General features: G+C 41.7%; 1 protein-coding gene across 8 annotated transcripts in view; it reads left to right on the forward strand.

Moving 5' to 3' along the window:
• Positions 1-22,480, forward strand: part of Fancc (FA complementation group C) — a 154,507-nt gene that overhangs the window by 17,507 nt on the left and 114,520 nt on the right. For all 8 annotated transcript variants that reach the window (XR_008719058.1, XM_055597970.1, XM_055597969.1 and 5 more), the window contains one exon: positions 21,244-21,440. Coding sequence is in view for 7 of the 8 variants with exons in the window: in XM_055597970.1 (XP_055453945.1) it covers positions 21,276-21,440 (165 nt within the window). In the remaining variant the exon portion in view is untranslated. The remainder of the gene's footprint in view (positions 1-21,243; positions 21,441-22,480) is intronic.

The following is a 22,480-nucleotide window of genomic DNA, read 5'->3' on the forward strand; positions in this document are numbered from 1 at the left end:
AAGTGTGTCTCTCTTCTGCTGTGGAAATTATTTCTGCAGATTGAGGAGGAAGCTAGTTCCTCTAGTTCCCTTAGTATATTTGTCTTGTTTACTTTTCTACTGTTGTGATAACACACCATGACCAAGGCAGCTTATAGAAGAAAGCATTAACTTTGGGCTTATTTTCCAGAGGGTTAGAGTCTGTGGCCATCATAGTAGGGAGCATGGCAGTAGGCAGGCAGGCATGGTGCTGGAGCAGTAGGTGAGCGTGCACATCTTGAAGCAGAGAGAGACTGAGTCTTTTAGAACCTCAGAATTGGCCCCCAGCAATAAATCTCTAACAGGGCCACACCTCTTTATCCTTCCCAAGTAGTTCTGCCAATGAGGGATCAAGTATTCAAATATATGAGCCTGTGAGGTGCATTCTCTTTCAGACCACCACAGTATTTGATACAGTATTTGATGCCTTATAGGAAAACAGGAACAAGTTATTTAGTGTCAAAGGTGATGTATAATAATTTATCCTGTTACATTTTAAAAGTTAATTTAAAACAGACCATTAAGTATAATGACTTCTGTTTTCTTAGCATATTTCTATATTGAAACCTAAAGATAAATGTCATGTATGCAGCAGCAACCCTGGACCTGTTCGCTGTGTGAGCAAAGAGCACGCACCCTCTGGTGCTTTTGCTCCACACGTCCACACATTAGTATGCCCCTCTTTAAAAATAAAAACAAATAAGGAATGATAAAATTGATTTTAAAACTGTTTCTGTTAATGGTATGTAAATAAAGAAAAAGCTTTGGCATGTAGATTGCTCACTTGTGACTCTAGTAGCTGCTGAAGAGTTCTTGATTCTCCTTCCTGACTTGCAGACTCTACTTCCCTTTTCTAATGTTCATAGTGTGTTACCTGGAAACTTGTTACCAACTGCGAAAACCATTTTGTTCTCATTTTAATTAATTAATTTGTTAATTATTTGAGACAAAGTTTCTCTGTATAGCTCAGGCTATCCTGGAACTACCTGTGTAGGCCAAATTCAGATTCTTCTGTCTCTGCCTTCTGAGGATCTCTGCTGGCATAGGGGTGTACCACCACTGCCATCATGCCCTTTTTTTTAATCTATTGGTTAGGGTTCTTTGTTGAATGTATTTTGTCTTGTGTTCTTGGATGTTCCTGCTATTTCTGTAGCACTTTTAATGAAGAGAGCAAAGTAGCATAAGGATTGCAAGGTTCCAGCTCGCCACAGCTGCAATAGTATGTTCTAGGTCATACTTGGCTACACAATGAGAGATACATCAGCAAACAGAAAGCCAAACCCAAAAAAAAAAAAAAAAAATGGTGGGGGGGATGCAAAGTAGAAGGTTGATAATTGAGTTTTTATTATCTGCTAAAGTTATTGTTTTAAGACTCTTAGAAATAGTAGCAGAAATAACCACCATGTTTATTTAGAAAGTATGGGGTCCCTCACTCCCTAACTTGGGTGGGTGTTCATATAACATAGTTACTATCTGTCTAAAATAGGTACTTTTAGATTACACACAATGTTTATCCATCTTTCTCTAGCAGAATAACTTGTGCTTTAACTGATTTTTGCAGTACAGAAATCATAAGATGCTAAGCAGAACATGTTGAATTGTTTTTAAAGATTTATGTGTGTGGATGTTTTGCCTGCATGTATGTATGTATACCGTGGGCATGCTTAGTGCCCAGAGGGCAGGAGAGGGTGACAGAGCCCCTGAAACTGGAGTTCTTAACAGTAGTGAGCTTCATGTGGGTGCTGCAAGAGCAGAGTCCTAAACCACTGCGCCACCTCTCCAGCCTCTGATATACTTAATTATGAAGAAAGAGGAACACCATTCTTTAAAGGATGCTTGTATGTGCACATACTAAGCATGTAAGTGGAATGGAGGTCAGAGGGACTATGTTCTCTCTTTTCCATGGGGGGCATGTAGCAAATAGCTGTATGGGCAAGCTAGAAACAAGTGTCCAGTTCTAGAATTTTGTGCCATTGAGCCTCAGCACTGAGAAATTGTGCATGGCACAGCTGAGGGGCTGGTGAGTCCCCTTCTCTGTGTGTGAGCAGTAGTGACCCTTCCAGGCTCCTCAGCTGGGACATCTCTATTCATTCCTAGTGCTTTCCATGTATCTGGCTGTTGCAGCGTTGTCATGTTGGTTCTTTTACCTCAGCAGATTATGTTTTCCAATTGACTGTAGTTTTTGTTTATGTTTGTCTATGTATGTGTGTACAGGTGTCTGTATAGATATTTTGTACATACATGTGTATACATACATACTGGCATACAATGTCAGTCTCCAAGTATATAAATCATACTGGACTGGGAACATAAATAGTGTGTTATTACTATAGGAGATTTGGAAGTTAGTAAAGAACATGAAATAACCATAGCAGCTTTAAACTGTATATGCGTGCATTTTTGTATAGAGACTAACATTGCAGTCGTAATTCGTGTGTTATTTTATAACCTTAAATTTAATTTAGACAAGAAGTTTTTCATTCCACTAAACTGTATTTCTCTAAAATGAGGCCCATGTCCTTTTACATGGCTGTATTTTACGTTCTTTGCTGATTATAAGTATTAATAAATATTTCTTTATGTCAGTCACTATGTTTTTTTCTATTTATTTCCTTTTATTAAAATTCCCAGAAATGGATTAATTCTTACGGAGTATAAACATTTTAGGGCTTCTGTTATACTTTCCTAATTGACCTCAGAAAAGTCATACTAGGTGGATATATTCCTAAAATCTGTATGAGTGACTGCTTAGCTGAATTAATTTTTTAAAAGGTTGCTTATCTTATATGTATTTGTTTTTGCCTGAGTGCATGTATGTGCATCACATGCATGCAATTCCTGTGTAGGTCAGAAGGTATTAGATCCCTGGAACCGGAGATATAGGCAGCTGTAAGTTGCTGTGTGGATGCTGGTGTCTTAGGGTCACTATTGCTGGGATTAAACACCATGACCAAAAGCAGGTTGGGGAGGAAAGGGTTACTTTACTCACAGTTCCACATGACAGTTTATCATCAAAAGCAGTGTGGGACTCATGCAGGGCAGGGACTTTGGAGGCAGGAGCTGGTGCAGAGGCAAGGAGGAGGGGAGCAGCTTACTGGCTTGCTACATGTGGCTTGTTCAGCCTGCCTTTTTTTTTTTTTTTTTTTCCCCATAGAACCCAGGACTTCCAGGCCTGAGGTGGCTGCACTCACAATATTCTGAGCCTTCACACATCAATCACTAATTAAGAAAATGCCCTGCAGGCTTGTCTATAGTCTGATCTTATGGAGGCATTTTCTCAGTTTGAAGCTCCCTCCTTCTCAGATAACTTCAGCTTGTGTCTAGTTGGGCCGGCACAACTGACCCCTTTGTCAGCTTGACACTCAAGACACATTACTTTTCAGTTAGAACCTTTTCTTTCTCATTTATCCCCCGAGATGGCATATTAATGTTAACATCACTATATAAAACATAAATAACTTTCAAAGCCCCATAGTCTTTACAAATTCAGACACATTAAAAGCCCAGTCTTGGGCTGGAGAGATGGCTCAGTGGTTATGAGTACTGTCTGTTCTTCCAAAGGTCCTGAGTTCAATTCCCAGCAACCACATGGTGGCTCACAACCATCTATAATGAGATCTGGTGCCCTCTTCTGGCCTTCAGGCATACATGCAGGCAGAATACTGTAAACATAATACATAAATAAATCTTAAAAAAAAAAAAAAAAGTCCAGTCTCTTTAAAATATCCAGTCCTTTAAAAATCCAGAATGTTTTTAAAAGTTCGGTCTCAACTGTGGGCTCCTTTAAAAATGAATATTAAGTACTTTCTTACTTAATAAAGTAAGAGGGAAGAACCAGGGCACAGTCACCATCTGAACAAAGCAAAACCAGACTCCGAAAGTGTAAATAACTCAATGTCCAATTCGCAATCTTCTAGGTCTCTCCAAAGGGTTTAAGCCACTTCTCTGGCTCCATCCTCTGCAGCACACACTTGTCTTCTAGGCTGTGGCTGGCTCCACTCCACTGCTGCTGCTGTCTTTGGCGGGCATCCCATAGTACTGGCATCTCCAAAATGCTGGGGTCTCTGCTGCTGTTGGGTTATACTTTTCTTTAGGGTTCTCTTCTTAGTGCTAAGCCTCAGTTTCTCTCCATGACCCCTTCAATCCTAGGACTTCCACTGCTATGGAGGCTGCGCTTTCTCCAATGGCCTCTCCTGGCCTCTCTTAGTGCCAAGCTTCAGCTACTCTCCATGACTTCTTCATGCCTTCAAAACCAGTACCAACTGGGTCCTCGTACACATTACCAAGTTTACCTGCCAACACAAGTACAACCTTGGCCACCCCTGAAACACAGCTCCTGTGTTCTGACTCTGAGGAAAAAATTCCTAGATTTTCCTTCAATGTCTCTTCTTAATCATCACTAATTTCTTAGCTCCAGCTGACTAGCATCATTTGTCCTAGTAAAGCAAAGGTTTTACTTTAGTGGCTCTGGTCTCTTGTTAATCACAGCTGATTTTTCAGCCCCAGCTCACCAGTACCACAGATTATTAACTCAAAATAGCAAACGGCCCTGAAAGTCTTTGAGTGGCTTTTAAACTTCCCTCTGGAACTTCACAAGCCAGGTCTCCATGGTCTATATTGCTCTTGGTATTCTTATCTTCAAAGCTCCCCCAGCTTTGAATGCTCACTGGCTTTTCTAGCCTAAAGTTCCAGAGTCCTTACATAATCCTCCAATAAACAACATGGGCAGGTCTGTCACAGCAATACCCTATGATCCTGGTACCGATTTATCTTAGTTATGGTCACTATTGCTATGATAAAACACCATGACCAAAAAAAAAGTTTGGGAGAAAAGGCTTTATTTGGCAGCATTCATCTGACTCAGCTGTGTCCTCAGACCCCAGAAGGACTTTCTTTCTTTTTTTTTTTTATAATAATTTTTATTTTTTATATTAATCACAGGTTATTTACTTTGTATCCCAGCCGTAGCCCCCTCCCTCATTCCCTCTCAATCCCACCATCCCTCCCTCATCTCTTCCCTGCCCCTTTTCAAGTCCACTGATAGGGGAGGACCTCCTCCCCTTCCATCTGACCCTAGCTTATCAGGTCTCTTCAGGACTGGCTGCAGTGTCCTCTTCTGTGGCCTAGCAAGGCTGCTCCTCCCTCGGTGTGTGTGTGTGTGTGTGTAAGAGCCAGCCATTGAGTTCATGTCAGAAATAGTCCCTGTTCCCCTTACTAGGGAACCCACTTGGATACTGAGCTACCATGGGCTATATCTGAGCAGGGATTCTAGGTTATATCCATACATGGTCCTTGGCTGGAAAAACATTCTCATGAAAGACCCCTGTGCCCTGATATATTTGGTCCTTGTGGCTCTCCTGTCCTCTCTAGGTCGTACTAACTCCCCCTTCTTTCATATGCTTTCCTGCACTCTGTTGAAGGTTTGGTTATGAGTCTTAATATCTGCTTTGATACACTGCTAGGTAGAGTCTTTCAGAGGCCCTCCTGTGGTAGGCTTCTGTCCTGTTATTTGTTTTCTCCTACATCCAATGTCCATCCCATTTGTCTTTCTAAGTGAGGATTGATCATCTTACCCCGGGTCCTCTTTCTTGTTTATCTTCTTTAGGTGTATAGATTTCAGTATGTTTATCCTATGTTATAGGTCTATATAAGTGAGTATATACCTATGGAGCTAAACAGAGAACTCTTTGTAGAGGATTGTAGAAAATGGCAGAAAAACACTTAAATGTTCAACATCCTTAGCCATCAGGGAGATGTAAATCAAAATGACCCTGAGATTTTACCTTACACCCATAAGAATGGCTAAGATCAAAAACTCAAGAGACAACACATGCTGGAGAGGTTGTGGAGAAAGGGGAACCCTCCTCCACTGCTGGTGGGAATGCAAACTTGTACAACCACTTTGGAAATCAATCTGGCGCTTTCTCAGATAATTAGGAATAGTGATTCCTCAAGATCCAGCTATACCAATAGCTATATATATGGTAGGCATATATCCAAAAGATGCTCAAGTATACAATAAGGACATTTGCTCAACCATGTTTGTAGCAGCTTTATTTGTAATAGCCAGAACCTGGAAACAACCCAGATGTCCCTCAGTTGAGGAATGGATACAGAAATTGTGGTACTTTTACACAATGGAATACTACTCAGCAATTAAAAACGAGGAAATCATGACATTTGCAGGCAAATGGTGGGATCTAGAAACGATCATCCTGAGTGAGGTATCCCAAAAGCAGAAAGACACACATGGTATATACCAGGAGGACTTTCGTTATCCACTGAAAATGTGAATAGGGATCTAACAGTCTTTCCTGAGATAGCTGCCGCTGTGGTGAGGGAAACAGACACATCATCCTGTGGTGATTACAGGCAATGGGGGGTGTGGGAGGGGCACTGCTTATTCTCAGGCAGTTTTGGCAAGCAGTGGCTCTGGTTTTAAGAGCAAGAGAAAGCAGCTGGTTGGAATGATGTGGAGTCCATCCCTCCACAATCAGTTTCATCTGTGGACTGATTTTTCCTTGCAGCTCTACAGTGGGTGGTGCTGCTGTGCCGTGGCACAGCTCATTTTCAGAAAGCTGACTGAGGCCTAGGTCATGTAGATCCGTCCTACACAGCACCATGGGACTCACTTGGATGAAGAGGCATTGTGTTTGGAAATGTCAGTGCAGATGTCCATCTCTTCCCAGCTTGCCTGAACTCTCGCCCAGCCTGCAGTTCTGTTGCCTGGTTTTGGTTACTGAGCTCAGAGGCACAAAACTCCTCCTATGGAAGGTTTTGCATTTTTATGTTTCTGTCCTGTATCTATTTCAAGATGTGTTTATATATTTTTTTAGCTTCCCCACATAATTTTGGATTTTCCTATTGATGCTTCCGCTCTGGTTGCTGTGTTTGGAGTAGAGAGTCCATCAAAGATTTCTTGTGGCATCTTAACAGGAAGTCATGGGCTGAGAATGTAAAGGAAACAAAGTTAGGTACTTGGTTTTATACAGAACTAAAATGTAACCTCAAGAAAGCTTTTCTGTATGAGTTCAGTGGCCCTCAGCACAAGTATGTAAACTCCTGAGGCTTGCAGGCCCCCAAAGATAAGGGAGATTAAGTAGATGGAGATTATTGCATGTTCAAATTGTCTAGAAAGATTGTACTTACTCTTTACCCTTTTGAAGATAAATTAAAAAAAAAAAAAAAGCAAAAACAAAACCAACCAGTGTTTTCAGACACCTTATTGCCTGTCGGAACCAGGTACTGTCTTGAACTTTCATTGCCTGTAGCTGCTTGTGTTGTCACCAAGTGGCTCTGCAAGGAAGACATTACCAAAGAGCAAAGATGTAAGGTCATAGCGTCTGACCTCACCTAGAGGTTGCCATTTCACTGTAGCTGGCTAGTCAGCTATCCTCACCACATGTCAGAACCACTCTGCCCCTAGAGTCAGGGTCAAGTCCACATAGCTGGTCAGAAGTAAGTGTCAGTGACCACATCATCACTGTTGCCAACTGAAATTTACTTACTCTATGCACTTGGCTGTTTGGACTTTGTTCTTGTGTTACATTGGTAAAAACAGTACTTTTACAATTTCTGTATATTTTTGGTTTGTAGTTTTACAAGAGTTACAAGCATAGGGCTTTACTAGCTTATGTTCATGATATTTAACTAACAATAAGAACATAACTTGAACCTATTCTTGGGCTCTCAGCAGTTCTTACTTCAAGCATGAGAAATGAGATTAAATTGTAGCTTAATTCTTCCTGGGTTGGTGAGGTGTCTCAGTGGGTTAAGACGCTTGTTGCCAGCTTGACATCCTGTGTTCTGTTTCTGAAAACCCACACTGGGGAAGGAGAGAACCCGCTCCTGCAGGTTGTCTTCTGTCCACTGTGCCCTGAGGCCTGTGAATCTCTGAGATAGACAGACAGATTTTAAGAATCTCTTCCTAAGCAAGTCGATAAGCACTTTGGTTTGGGTTTGGTGGTTTGTTGTCCATCCGTGTCATGTTATCAATCCATCCCCGTCCCCGTTTTGCTCCTGCCTGTGTCATGGCTTTGCATAACTGAGACTGTTCTTCTGTTTGGAGTCTGTGGGTTAGGTTCAATGTCCATATGAACCTTGTTTCTTTTTCTCCCAGCCTCTCTCACCACCTGTTAATTTTCATAGGCATACAGGTCTTGATTTTTTGGCCACAGGTTGCCTGAGAGCAAAGAACAATGTTACCTTTTCATTGGAAGTGCTTTTGGGTTCTTATTAAAGATCAGACTTCCTACAAGTGTGTGGGCATCTTTTCTTGTTTTTGTTGTTGAATGATAAACTCCTGTTGGAAGCAAAGATGGAAAGATAACCTCAGAGTCAAGTCCCCAGTGACAAAGGTAAGGAGACAATTTCTTTCTTCTTTTTCTATTTTTCAAGACATGGTTTTCTCTGTGTAGTCCTGGCTAACCTGGAACTGGCTCTGCAGACCAGGCTGGCCTCAAAGTTAGATATCCACCTGCATCTGTCTTTGCTTTCCGAGTACTGGGATTAAAGTTTACCACCAAGCCTGGCCAGTTTCTACTATTTCAATTATGTTATGGCTAATGTTGGTTGTCAGTATGTCTGGGAAGAGGAGACTCCATTAAGTTGGCCTCTGGGTATGTCTGTGGTACATATTCTTGATTAATGATTGTTGTGGGAGGGACCAGCCCTCCTTTGGTGGTCCTACCCCTAGGCAGGTGGTCCTACGTTGTTTAAGAAAACAAGCTGAGCAAATCATGAAGTACAAACCAGTAAGCAGTACTCTCTTCTTGTTTCTGCTTTGAACTTGGGCCTTGGCTTCCCTTGATGATGGCTACATCCTGAAAACCAACTACACTGTTTCCTCCGGAAGTTGCCTTTGGTTAGTGTTTTATCACAGCAACTGAGAAACAAACTAAGACACATTACTAGTGTGTTTTTTTAGCACATTTTCCTAATAGACTTAGCTGAAAGCTTACAATCTCACTGTCAGAGAAATGAACACAAGAATGCAAGGGTGGTAGATTGTCAGTGTTTGTATTGGGGGTTGAGGGTAAGATTGGCATGTTTTGAGTGGCTGGGTAGGCTTTTGGTGCCCTGATGGGGTGTAAAGGGTGTTTGCAAGTGGGAGGGGCATTTCTTGAGTTGGGGAATAGCCTCCTAGTGCTGATGGAGGGTCTCTATTGCTGCTCCAAGCACAGGCACTTGCTGTGGTTGAAAGGAATCAGGCTAGAGAGCAGCTCATCTCCAAACATGGGCCTGTCTGGAGAGTGCGGGAAAGCCCTAGCATTCCCTGATGGATCACATTTCTTTAAGTCTTCACAGTCAGCTGCACCTCTAGTTCCATAGACTCAGCCTCTGTTGAAAATTGAAATTGTTTGGAAATTCCTCTTACTGACACTTTCCTCAAACCTTGGTGTTTGGGGAAATGTAGTTTCTTTCCTTTATTGTGATTTATTTTTTAATTTTATGTGCATTGTTGTTCTGCCTGCATATATGTGTGAGAGTGCCAGAGCCTCTGGAACTGGAATTAGAGTTGTGAGCCTCCATGTGGGTACCAGGAATTGAACCCAGGTCCTCTAGAAGATCAGCCGGTGCTCTCAACCACGGAGCCATCCTTCTAGACCAATTTCTTTATTTTATAGGTATTTGAGTACAAGAATATACTGTTAGGATGTTAAGATAATGCTGAAAATGCAGGAGCAAAGTAACCAGTCTGACAGTAGGGAAGAAAGAAACCTTACTTTCTGCAAACTAAGTGTATTGGTGAATGACTGTCAGCAGAGAGGAGAAAGAATATTGTATATCTGAGGTGTACTGGACATACATGTCTTAATTTTATATTGACTAGTGGGGTGTGGTGGTGGTGTTTCTGACAAGGTCATTGTGATGATGCTGACTAAAGACAAGGTGTTGACTCCTATTCAGTGTCCATATGAACTTTGTAGTGCTCTGTCTGTAACTCTTGTTAGGTGCTAATTTCATAACAGGAGGGTTTGATTGACTCAACTTACAGAAAAAGGGGGAAAAGTAGTGTTTTTTTTTTTTTATATCAGGATACCACTTGGATTCTGGACATTAATTAGTCTCTGATACTTCTGGTTTGGAAATGTTTCAGACCAAAAAGGAAAGCATTTTTATGCTGTCTTGGCCGTCAGACGAATACTATATGCAGCTGCTTTTGATACTGTGTGATTTATTTATAATTAACTTTGCTTTAAATATTGACAGTCTGTGAGCTACAAAGTCTTCTATCAAATCAAACAAATCTAAATTTTGTTTATATATTCTCCCTTGCAACAGTGGCAGTAGGCATATTAGTTTCTGCACATTTGTTTAATGTAATTGTGAGTTCCTACTATGTGCGCAGTGCTGTGTGTACCCATGGTTTCCAGGAACATACTCAGAAAAGCAGTTGCTTTGGAGAGGTTCAGCTAAAATATGTTTGATTAAATAAAGAACTTGATGAGAACTGGTTTCAGCAGAAAGAGGGGTGGCATGTTGCAGTGGCCGTTGTGTCCTCAGGTCTGCTGCAGAGGGGCTGGCCAGCCTTCTCAGGCTTCCTTACTTTTGTTTAAGGCAACTTCTGTCATTTTAGGTATCATATGAAGACTATAGTGTTTAAATTGAAAAAAAAAAACTTTCAAAATTGAAAAATTGTCTTTAAAATTCTTTGTCTGAAGCTTAGTTCCCATGACATACAGTTGTGTGACATACCTGTTTCTACAGCTAACAAGGAAGAAGGGTAGAAGAACCCCAAGTGTCCACAGTAATGTCCCTAAGGCCCATTCAAGAGGTTCTCAAGGCAGTGTAAACTCTGCCCTGTCCCTTGAGTGCCTTCCTTGCTTTGCAGTGGAGCAGTCAACAGCTGCAGGCTAGTAGCTAGAGGATGTGGGCTGTGCATTCTCGTGCTTTAAGGTTTTCTCAGTTTTAATTTGTTATGGTATATACTGCAAAATGAACCCATATAAACCAAAGCTCTTTGTGGTTTCTGGAAAAGCTTAGGAGTATAAAAGGGTCTTGAGAACAAAACATTGAAAAATCTTTATTAATGCAGAGTCTTTGCTGGTCTTCATGAGAGCTAACCTCCCCTAAGATGCTTGGCAGTGACATTCTAGTATAAATGGATTCCTTCAACAGACAAGAAGTATTAGCCTATGGGTACTGGGTGGGCAGCTAGCATATGTGGCACTGTGCTGAGGCACCAGGGCCTGCTCCTTCTCTTGCGTGGCATTGATTACATTCACAGTGTTGTGTATGTAAAGTGTACATGCACACTTGCGGCCATTCTAGGCATTCCCAGCTGCAGTGGTTAGGAAGGTATTGTACATAAATGGTCATGATTAATTTGTAATTAACTACCTTAGAATTTCTTCTGCTATTCCAGATACTGCCCTAACTATGCCTAAGAAATAATGGTCAGGATTGAGTGACTTGAAACAACCCTTTATAACATCTGTGAGCAGTTATGGTCTTCAGCAGAACTTGAAAAGGACTAAGTTCCTTGAATTTCAGTTGAGTGGAACTTTTGTAGACTTTGCAGAGTTCAAAGGTATCCACTGACAGGGTAGCCATTTGAAATGTGAAAATGTTGCTCAGCAGTAGTTCTAATGTTAAGTTTTAGAACAATGATGGAAAATCATTAGATAGAAGCTAGAAGTAGTTAAACTAGAGGCTGGAGTTACTGGTTGTTGTTTCTAACTCCCTAGCCTAGCATTATTCTGCCTGGGCCTGTGGAACTTTCTGAAGTTTGGTAGCCTTGGTGCTTTTGTATCATTGGGAACTAAACATCAAGAACCTACTGTGATGAGAGACTCACTGGTTCAGAACGGTCTTTTACAGGTACTTACCCTTCTGATTGTGTGTGTGTTTTTGTTTTTAAATTTTAAAGTTTTAAATTAAGTTTGTATATTATGTATCTGTCTGGGAAGATACATGTGAGTATAGGTGCCTGCAGAGGCCAGAAGAGGGCGTCATACTTTCTGGAACTGGAATTATGGATGGTTGTACTGTACTTCCTGACATGGGTGCTGGGAATTAAACTCAGGTCCTGAGCACATGCAGGAGATGCATGTGCTCTAACTGCTGAGTCAGCTCTCCAGCCTCCAAATATTTGTTTTGATTAATTAATTTATTTTTGTAACTAGTACATAAAACATAAACATTGAACGTTTGTTTTGCCAGCTTCTTACTGAGAAGTGGCTCACATACTTCGTTGCTTTTTATTGCACCCTTCCACCCAGTGATCTGTGCTTGTTGAACTCCATGTTCCTCGTGAAGCATATTCTCCAGGAAATGCTGAACACATCTCTTCTCCTAAAGGGCAGAATTCACAAGATGAGGAGGGTGGTGGCTATAAAGTGTTATTTCTGTCACCTGCTACACTTTGATTCCAGGCTACACTATCACTCTATGAGACTTATCTATGAGAATATTTTTGTGCCCTGGGGATCTGACTTTATAAGATGGAGGCAACGAAATTTGATTGGGCAGTTTATAACTTAGGCAAAGGCAAATCCGGGACTCTGAACACTGCTTGGACTTAGGCTCTGTACCCTAATGTGCTAAGAAGGAAATTACTGAAGAACTGGAAACTTCTTGCAGCATATGGCATCACTGGTGTTGGCTGTAGTCACGTGTGGTGTGCAGGACAGTTGGGGAAATTTTAGGATCTCACCCCTTATTACTGCCTAAATGAAGGGCACCAACTAGTGTCTCCGTAGGGCTGTGGCACAGACTGGGCATAATCCTTACACACTCAAGGGTTTATCTTGACAGCAGTCAGTTCCACTCTAGGTTTGAGGAACAACCAGGACAATCATGGTAGCAGCTATAGAGCGGAGCTAAGGATCCCAGGAGGAGGGCATGGATTGGTTTTTCCTCTGAGACAGACTGGGAGAGGAGCTGTTATTTCAGAGAAAGAAAAAGAAGCAGTAAGTGCTGAGACTCTTCACCTGTTTCTGGTCATTTCAGCATTTTCAGAAATGAGATCAGAAGAAAAGAAGAAATAATTTCTGAACAGCTCAACATTGCTTGTTCTGTCTGTCAACACTTTATGTCACAATGCTAACCAACCGTCTGTGGACTTTCCCTTTGCTTCTTACTGCTGGAACAATATTGGTGTAGTAAATGTATGCCTAAGAATTAAAAACTGGGGACAGTAAAATAGACTGAAAGTTTACTTTGGTCTTTGCCAGGGTTGTGAGTGCCATTCATGCACTGTCCAGGAGTGCTCTTCCTCACCTCTGAGGGTGCCAGGTTTTTTTGATGTTTATGTAACAGTTCAGTTTTACTGGGTTCCAGCTTTGTGTAGTTATTATCATGTCTTGTATATTCTTATGAGATAGTCACTTTTGCTGGACATTTTGCTTGGGAATTCACTTCTGTATCTACAGTGGAAGTCCCTTCATTTTCAGTGCTGCATAGAGTCCTACATGTTATCTGTGCATTGTTTTGATTGGCGGGTGGTTGTCTTCATTGTGTTTATCATAAGTAATGCTGCTGTGTGTGTTCTGCTAGTGCACCATAGTACTTCATATGCTTGTGAGTTTTTGAGGGAAAGTTTGGAATTTGTAGGTTTTTGTATTTAATTTACCAAGAAAGGTGTGACAAAAATTTCTGCTAAGGTTGGAATTATTTCTACTTAGGTCTAGGTTGGTGTTGTATTTTCTCTTTTGTGTTTTGTTTTATATTGTTATTAGGTACATGTGCATTTCGAATTACTTGTTTCTGATATGTTAAACCTTGAGTCCTTTGTGAGTGAGTGTGTGTGTGTGTGTGTGTGTGTGTGTGTGTGTGTGTGTGTGTGTAAACATGAGTATGTGGTGTGAGGGGGTTTGGGGGTGTGTGCGGTGTTGTGTGTGTGTTTGGAGGGTGCATGTATACATGGGCCCATGTACAGTTATGCAGAAGCCAAAGCAAGACCCCATGTGTTCTCCATTGCTCTCTGCCATGTTGCTGTGAGACAGGATCTCTCACTGAACCAAGCTGGACATTTTGTTTGGTTAGCTTGGCTGGCCAATGAGTTCTTGATTTGTTTGCCTCTCTCTGCTGCCCAAAGCTGGAGTTAAAATACTTAGTCATGCCTGATTTTGTATGTGGGTTCTGAAAGTACTAGCTGAGATTCTCATGCTTGCAGAGTGAGAATTCTTACTCACCGTCTCTTCATTCCTTCTTTTGGTTTTAGGTAAGTGGTATTTTTTTTTTAAATCCTTTCCTTATCTCCATTATTAGTATTGTTTGTATATATCTTCTGTAATGGCATGTAGGTCATTTAAAAAATTAGAACTGTAATTTTTGATATATTAATTAATTTTATTTGCATATAGTGTTAACTACTAATACGTTTGAGTTTAGGTCTGCCATTTTATTGAGGGCTTATTTATTTTCTGTTTGGTGTTGGAGATTGAAACCAGGCCTCATGTTGAATAGGCAGTCTACAGCTGAGCTGTCCTTCTGGAAGGTGTGCTGTTGACTCAAGTTACCTGTTGAACATTCTTTTCTCCTTTCTATCTTACCCTTTGGGGGGCTAATTATTTTTTAAATGGCTTGCTTTGATAATTTGGTAATTATATAACACCAGTTTTTGATGTCTTTTGTGGATATCCTATAAATTACAATTTGCATTCTTGATTATCAAAACCCAACGCGATCCTTTTCATCCCTTCTTCTGGAACAGTGTAAAAGCCTTGGAATTCCTAGCTTCTATGTCTGTAAACTAGTGTGCATACATGCTTTAATATCTGCATATACTTAAATCCCAAATACTCAGGATATTTTTTTTGTGAGTATTAATTTTATTTCCCATGCTCCTTGGATTTCACCTGGAAATGCTCTTCATTTCCCTGAGGGGCACCCTTAGCCCCAGGGTGGCTGTGGCTTATTTTCAGTGTCAGAGAGGTTCTAACTGCCCTTTGTTTTCTGGGATAGTGGCAGCTGCCCTAGAGTTCTAGCTTTCCCACTGTTGGGATTTTCCCTGTTGAGTTCTGTATAACTTTTCAGATTTACCTTCCAGGCTTCTTAATTATGTTTTGCCTTAGTTTGACCATGTATGGACTTCCTTCCTTCCTTCCTTCCTTCCTTCCTTCCTTCCTTCCTTCCTTCCTTCCTCCCTCCCTCCCTCCCTCCCTCCCTCCCTCTCTCTCTCCCTCTCTCCGTCCCTTTCTCCCTCTCTCCCTCCCTCCCTCCCTCCCTCCCTCCCTCTCTCTCTCCCTCTCTCCGTCCCTTTCTCCCTCTCTCCCTCCCTCCCTCCTTCCTTCCTTCCTTCCCTTTTTCTTCTAGCACAGTTTGTAGTGTAGGCTTGGAGTTTTCACCAAACCTACTTTATTTAGGATTCTTAAGTACTTTTACCTCCCTTCCAACCCCTCTGAAACCTTTTGTAGGCGATTAGTAGGGAAAAGGGCTGTAGTCCTCTTTCATCTACTTCCTGTTGATTGGGGTCCATGGGTCTTTAGGGGGTTACCAGACTCAGTTGTCAGGATACCAGCAGTCCATTCCAAAGGCTAACATGGAGTAGCAACATGAAGTCAGTGAAAGTGGATTGCTCAGAGAAGCTCCCTGGAACGTTTCTCTCTGTGAAGTCAAGTGTCAAAACACAAAGATCAGTGCAGCAATGTCTATCAAAAAAGTGATTTCTCACTCTGTGGTTGGCCTCTATATATGTCCTCTCCTCAAAGTCTACTCATGGATGTTCTCAGCTGGCTAAAGTCATGCCCCTTACATGAGAGAGCAAAATATCACATGTCCTCTCACAAGCCAACCTATAGCAAAACATCATGTGATAAAATTCAGTCTTCAAAGAGACCAGAAGTTTCCCCTTCATTGTAGCTTTACCAGTGGCTCTCTGTGTTTTTATACTTGTCACCTGGTTACTATACTCCATTTGGGTCCCGTTCTTGTCCATTGTTGTTTAGTTCTTATTCATGTATTAGATTCTTCTTGCATGTTTTTTGGCTTCATTTACATGTTCTTTATGCATCTGGCAAATTACTTATAGAAATACTGAAAAACCTAGGGTGACAATATTTTGCTGTATGAGGCCTTATTACAACTTCCAGGTACCCACAGCACTCAAAATCTGGGACCGTTGTGTCCTTTGCCTTCACAGTCAGATTGTCATCCACAGGGAGGAGCTTCACTTCTGGGTCGTTGCTTTTACTCTATTTGCTTTAATTTCATAGGGACAGGCTTGGCCTCCTCCCAAGTCTAGCAAGTTTGTCAGGGTGGCAGATGCCTCATCTAGAGTTTTGCAACCCTATGTGCTAGGATTTTTATATCATACTCCTATACTTGTTTTTATATTTAATGTAGACTTATGTAATCACATTCAGCAGGACCATTGATCTGACTTGTATAGCTTGCCATTATCTGAATAATAACTGAAATCAGATTTAACTTTAAGTTTGTGTTAAATATATTCTTTATTATTCTTTGCTTTATTACAGCTGTTCTGGTTAGTCAAAAGGCCTTTTAAAGAAGATATATTTTAATTATGTGTATTTGTGTTCATTCGTACATGTGTGAGTGCAGGTGTCCATGGAGAAGAGGGCATCATATCCTTTCCAAATGGATGTTCTGGTGGTTATGAACTCTGACTTGGGTGCTAGGAACCAAACTCTGATCCTGTGGAAGAGCAATACACGCTCTTGACTGCTGAGCCATTTCTCCAGTCCCAGCACCATTGCTTTCAATATGCGAAGTCTAAAAGATATTTTAAACTAATATAAATACAGCTCTTCCTTCCCAAGGTGTTAATTCACCTATTAGTTCATCTAGGCTTAAGACCAGGATTTCTGGATATTGCCAGATCCTCTTCTCATCAATTCCTGGAGTCCATGGTAGAAGGAGAGAGCCAATACAGCCTCACATATAGTGACCTTCATATGCAGATGCCATGTGTAACTTTGTACACACACCCTAGAAGGAAAACTGACATGGAAGACTTTCCTCCAAGGTCCTGTTGGTAGGTAGAGCACATCTGAACAAAGAGCATGAGACCACTCAAAAGAACATCTGACTGCTTCACACAGAAGTGGCTAAGGCTTGAGCCTGAAGTTTTCAAGACAAACCTCCCAAACTGCAAAATAAAGAGAGCAAGGGTGAGAACCAGCACAGAAACAGCAGAGTGGCAGAGCTAAGAGCTGCATGACTGGAATCCAAGAAGAAAGAAATACACCGTTTTAGTGAGAATTTTGGTTTCTTTAAAAACAACAACAACAACAACAACAAAAAACCCAACAACACAGCAATATATAAGAATATGCTTCTGTTTTAATCCCAGGTATGAGGATATGGGGCTGCTTTGCAGCAGCTGACATGCTTTGCCAGCTGCAGGTAATTTTGTGAATGTGTGATGTTTGGATTCTGGGAGCTTTTCAGAGGCTATATAAATGCTAGAGCCCCAATAGATGGGTGGCTGGTTGGTGGATGGATGCTGTTGGTTGCAGTTTGTCAAGTAGTCCATGCAAAGAAACAAGAGAAATTAGATATCCTGACATCAAAGATCACATTTGCGCCGAAGAACTTGACATTCCTAATCAGAAGGAAGTAGTCTAATGATAACAACGCCCCCTTTCCCCTCTGTCTTTTATCTCTCCTATCTAGTGTTAGGGGGTTGAAAAGGAAGAAGGAAAGGGGTGGAGAAGGGTGGAAGATAAAAAGGAACTCACAAAGTAGCAAACACCAGTTACACACAGTGATAACAAATTAATGTCAGATCCCAGAGGCTCAGAGAACACTTGGTAAGATAAATACCTGATTAAATCTAATTGCATTTTTAAACTACAAAGAAAAAAAAATCACAGCTACAGACTTCTGAAGGAAGACATTCCCTCAGACTTCTGAGGGAAAAGACAGTTTATATATGAAGGTGCTTTTGTAAGAATTCTCCTCAAAAATGTACAAACATGAAGAGTACAGTAAAAGTTAGGCATGGAAGAGAAGACTCTGTCATTTTAGGACATGAAGTAGAATAGTTCCAAAGAGAGCCTCTACTGGCCACAGTGGCTCACCTGTAATCTCCAGACTTAAGAGGTCAAGGCAGGACGTTTGCCAGAGTCTGCAGCCTGGGCTGTAGAAAGGGATTCTGTCTTAAGGAGAAGAAAGGAGAAAAGAGAAGAGAAAAAAAGGAGGGATGGAGAAGTGGGGAGAGACAAGAAGGAAAAGGTTTCAGTTCCGTTAGCTGAGTTCTGCCTTTATATCCACTTAACTCAAGGTGAGGTTCCTAGCAGAGTGTGAAGTGCCTAACATGAGGCAGTCCCATAGTGACTGATGGCCAGCCCTGAGCTGCTCTAGGATGGAGTGAGGTGGAGGATTGCTAGGAGGACAGTGCTGCTGTCAGCTGTGCAATGTACTGGACCCTGTGAAGCTGGCGTTTCTCTGGAGGGGCACCTCTGACCTGTGCTGCTTTCTATGTGTAAACAAAGGTTGGCTTTGAGTTTTTGTCTTTTCTTGTTCTGCCCTTTCCTAGCAGTTGCTTCCTCTGGGATTTTGCATGATCTAACTTTGGGTAGTTTCTGTGTGCCTCTGTTACTGTTAGTCTCCACAGATTTGCTCTGAGGACTCCGTTTATATGCATGAGGTACTGCATACGTGGCTCAGAGTGTGGTGAACATGTGTATGTTCACTCCACCCAGGTAACTCAAAATTCTTTGCATTGTTTATTTTTGGAAGAATGTAAGTCTTGTCTTACATTCTAAAAATTAAATTATTTGGAGAAGCAGTTTTTGCTATGACATGTAGCATAGAAGTGTACTTTGATTATCGTTTGCTTATTTGATATGTATTGAGTATTTGTCAGCTATGTTAGGTTCTAGGAAGGCAGAGAATTGATATAGCAGCAGAGGAAGCTGTAACTGAGGGAATGACTAAATGCTCAGAGTAGTTAACACTATGAAGAGATGACATCAGGGAAAAGGTGTGGAAGCAAGGAGGGGTCAGCACATCTGGAACTCAGCCTGGCTATGTGTGCTGTGCTGGGGGGCAGAAGAAAGGGAGTCCTGACAGTGCAGTGCCTGAACACTCCAGCAAAGAATTGGTGGCCTTTCCCCGCATCAGCTGAGCTAGGTATTTTTTCAAGGAAGCTGTGAAAAAGGAGTGTTAAGTGAGTGTGCACTGAGTGTGATTTACATGTATAAAAGTTTTGTGTTTTATAAGGAATTATTTGTAGAGGAACATATGAGACCAGTGTGTATCAGTCCAGGAGGGAGATGGAAGGAATTTTCAAAGTTCTACATTATGTTTTGGGTATGCCTTTTAGATGCTGTTAGTGAGGACAGTGACAGATGGGGAGGCATGAGGTTTAAGTGTTACAACTCTGAGGGGAAAGGTTTCCCCAGTACAAGTGTTCCATCTCTGCCAGGAAAGGTATCCTGGCAGTTGGGAGCCAAGGAATACCACAAAGTCACATTTCACCACAAGCCTCACACAAGATTTATTGGGAAAGACACAACTGGTGGCTGCCTCTGCTTGGGTGTGAAGCAGCAAAGAACTGAGCAGGAGGCAGGCCTTATATAGGGTTTTTTGGGGGTAGGATGGGATGGAGCTTTCCAATGTGGCCTGGGATTGGTGGGATTCTCTGGCCTGATTTTGGACTTTTTTTTTTTTTTCCTTCCTCTGTAGGACAGCTTGTCCAGCGGAGTCCCAAGGGGATGGAGATGGCTGTTGCAGAGTTAGAGTAGTCTGGAGAGGTGGTGGGAGGCTTTGCCACTGAGGCCTCAAGGGGCTTGCACCAGGTCTACAATGCTACCTAAGTGTCTACAATGGCTTCTAAGTGTCCTTCGGCCAATGTGCATGTGTTTCCTGTGTTAGTAAGTTTTTTGTTGGTTTCTGATTTGGTTGAGTACTCAGAACTATAAATGCCACTTTCAACGTGCAATCTCTCCATCCAAGTCTCTGTGCTTCAGCTGTCACCTTCAGTTTCTTTGGCTGTCCTGTTTAGGAGAAGGGCCATTTTCCTTTGAGGGTTGGCACCTAGTAGAAGTAATATTTTATAATAATCAGTGCTGCTGAGGTTTGGACTCAGCCTTTACCATTGTGAGTGCAGCCTCTTGAGGTGAGATCTCTGCATGTTACCTTGTCCCAGGGAAGCTCAGGGGTCTGAGAGAAACTACTCTTTTCTACATAGGCACTGGGCACTGGATTGCAGGGGCTTCTGGTGTCCAGGGGCCTATCCTCTAACCCTCCTTTGAAGAGGCACAAGATGCCCATAACCTCCTTTTGTGTTTCCTTACATTTACTTCAGGGGCAAGAAGTCGGGCCTAGGAGATTTATTTTCTGTCTTTTAACAAGTCCACCACCTAGTAAGTGTGATTTGTTATGTTTCATGAAAATTGGCTTTTTTTGGTGACTGGATTTTACATGTAAAGCCATGTTTTAAAATTAATTTTTAACCTGTTCTTAACTTGTATGTGTGTGATATGTCGTGAGTGCATACACCCCTTGGAAGTGCATGTCTACCCTGTGTCTTCCTCTCTCTCTGTTCATTTTTTAAGACAGGGTCTCTCACTGAACATAGAGCACACCCTCTGGGTAGGTTAGTTGGCCAATGAGCTCTAAGAATCTGCCTAGGGTTACAGACATGTGCCAGGAGCCTTGTCCTCAGGCTGCATTGCTCACACTGCCTACTGAGTAGGTCCAAGCTTCCTAGAGCAGTCTTTAATTAAGCAGGTTGCTTAAAGTGATGCATGAGGGATTCATTATTACTTTACTTTTTTTTTCCCTCCCAGAGAGATGAAGAGGAACTGGGAAGGAAATTCATTAGATAGTAGTGCATGGAGGATTTTTTTTTTTTCTTTTTCACCTAAATTTGAAGCCAAGCATGCATAGATAGCATCAGGGTATCACAAGCATTTCTCAGGCACAGACTGTTGGTAAACAGGGATGTTTCTGATTTCTCATCATTATGATATGCTAAGGAACTTCACATAAAGGACATTTAAAAATAGCTCAGTCCTAAAGAGATATAAAGTATTATTAGCTGTGCTTTTTGTCCACAATTATTGTGTTTCTGAGAAGGTGAGTGACTTTTAGTAATGACATTACTCATGATAAAAGTTCAGATGTTAGAATCTGAGCTACAGCTGTATATGACACATTTAAATGACTCAGAGCTGCAGCTTCTTGAGCAGGCTATTTCCATCCTATGGTGAGTTATGAGTGTGCTGATAGAGGAGCCTGTCCTAACTGCTCCATCTGTTCCCACTCTGAAGACCTGATGATGCTCCCATTTCCTGTGCTGCTTGGCAGGCTGCTGTGAAGGGACACTGCTGTTCTCAGAGATGGCTCAGGACTCTGAAGACCTTGTCTCTGACTATCAATTTTGGCTGCAGAAGCTTTCTGTATGGGAACAGGCCTCCTCCAAAGAAACCCAGCAGGATACCTGTCTCTACCTGTCCCGGTTCCAGGAGTTCCTGAGGCGGATGTATGAAATCTTGAAGGAGATGGTAAGTATCCTGTGACATTAGGGACTCCATCAAGCAAGAATGCTACTTAGACTTTGGGACTTGTGTGATTAACTGGGATTTGTGAGTTAACTGAACTTTCTGATACATGCTGCAGGCAAGAGCTGCTTTCCTACCTTTTGGTACAGAATAACATCATTTTTCTTCTTAGCTATTTGAGATTGCCTAGCCAAGAAAGGTAATTCATCCATCCATTCTTGCAGTGTTTAGAATTGAATCTGGGGCCTTCTGCATGTTAGGCAAGCCTTCTATCACAAACTGTATGCTAAACCCAAGCAAATAATTTTTAGATTACATGCCTTTAATGCTCACTGTAGCTAGTAAGTGGGGTTTTCCCTGTGCCTTTCAAACTTTCCAGGGGTTGTTAGATTGTCTGTGCTTCCCTCAGCTTCATGTCCAAGTAGGTCCTCCTAAGAGACAGTAAGATCTCTTCATTTATGCCAGGTGCGGTTTCGCACTTCTGTAAACCCAATACTTGGGGAGGCAGAGGCAGGCGGATCTCTGTGAGTTCAAAGCCAGCCTGGTCTACAAAATGAGTTCAGGACAGCCAAGGCTATACAAGGAAACCCTGTCTTGAAAAAAACAAAACAAAAATATTTTATAAATATTATAAATATTTTAAGAGATCTTTCAAATAATAAAATTTTAAGTATCTTTACTTATATAATTTATTGCTTATATTCCCATTTATCTTCATATTGACATAAGTTGTTTATGGTGTTGACGTTTCTGGTACTTGGATGGAAGGGCATCTTGAGGCACAGAAGCCCAGGAACCACACAGCTCTGAGAAGAGGCCTCTTCAGAAATGTTGCAGCTCCCAGCGGAGGGCATCCCCAGCTGAGCTGAAAGCCTCAGGAGCCTCAGCCCCACGCCACTTCTTTTTTTTTCTCTTCTTCATTGCTTCTTTTCTTTGCTTCCCATGAGAGCTTTATTGGAGGGATGAATCCAAGAGTGGCTGCCTCTGCTCCTGGGAGTAGGCAGCAGCAAATTGGGCAGACACAGCCTTATATAGGATTTCTT

Source organism: Psammomys obesus, unplaced genomic scaffold, assembly GCF_907164565.1.
Source record: "Psammomys obesus unplaced genomic scaffold, mPsaObe1.curated_primary_1811, whole genome shotgun sequence".
Lineage (NCBI taxonomy): Eukaryota > Metazoa > Chordata > Mammalia > Rodentia > Muridae > Psammomys > Psammomys obesus.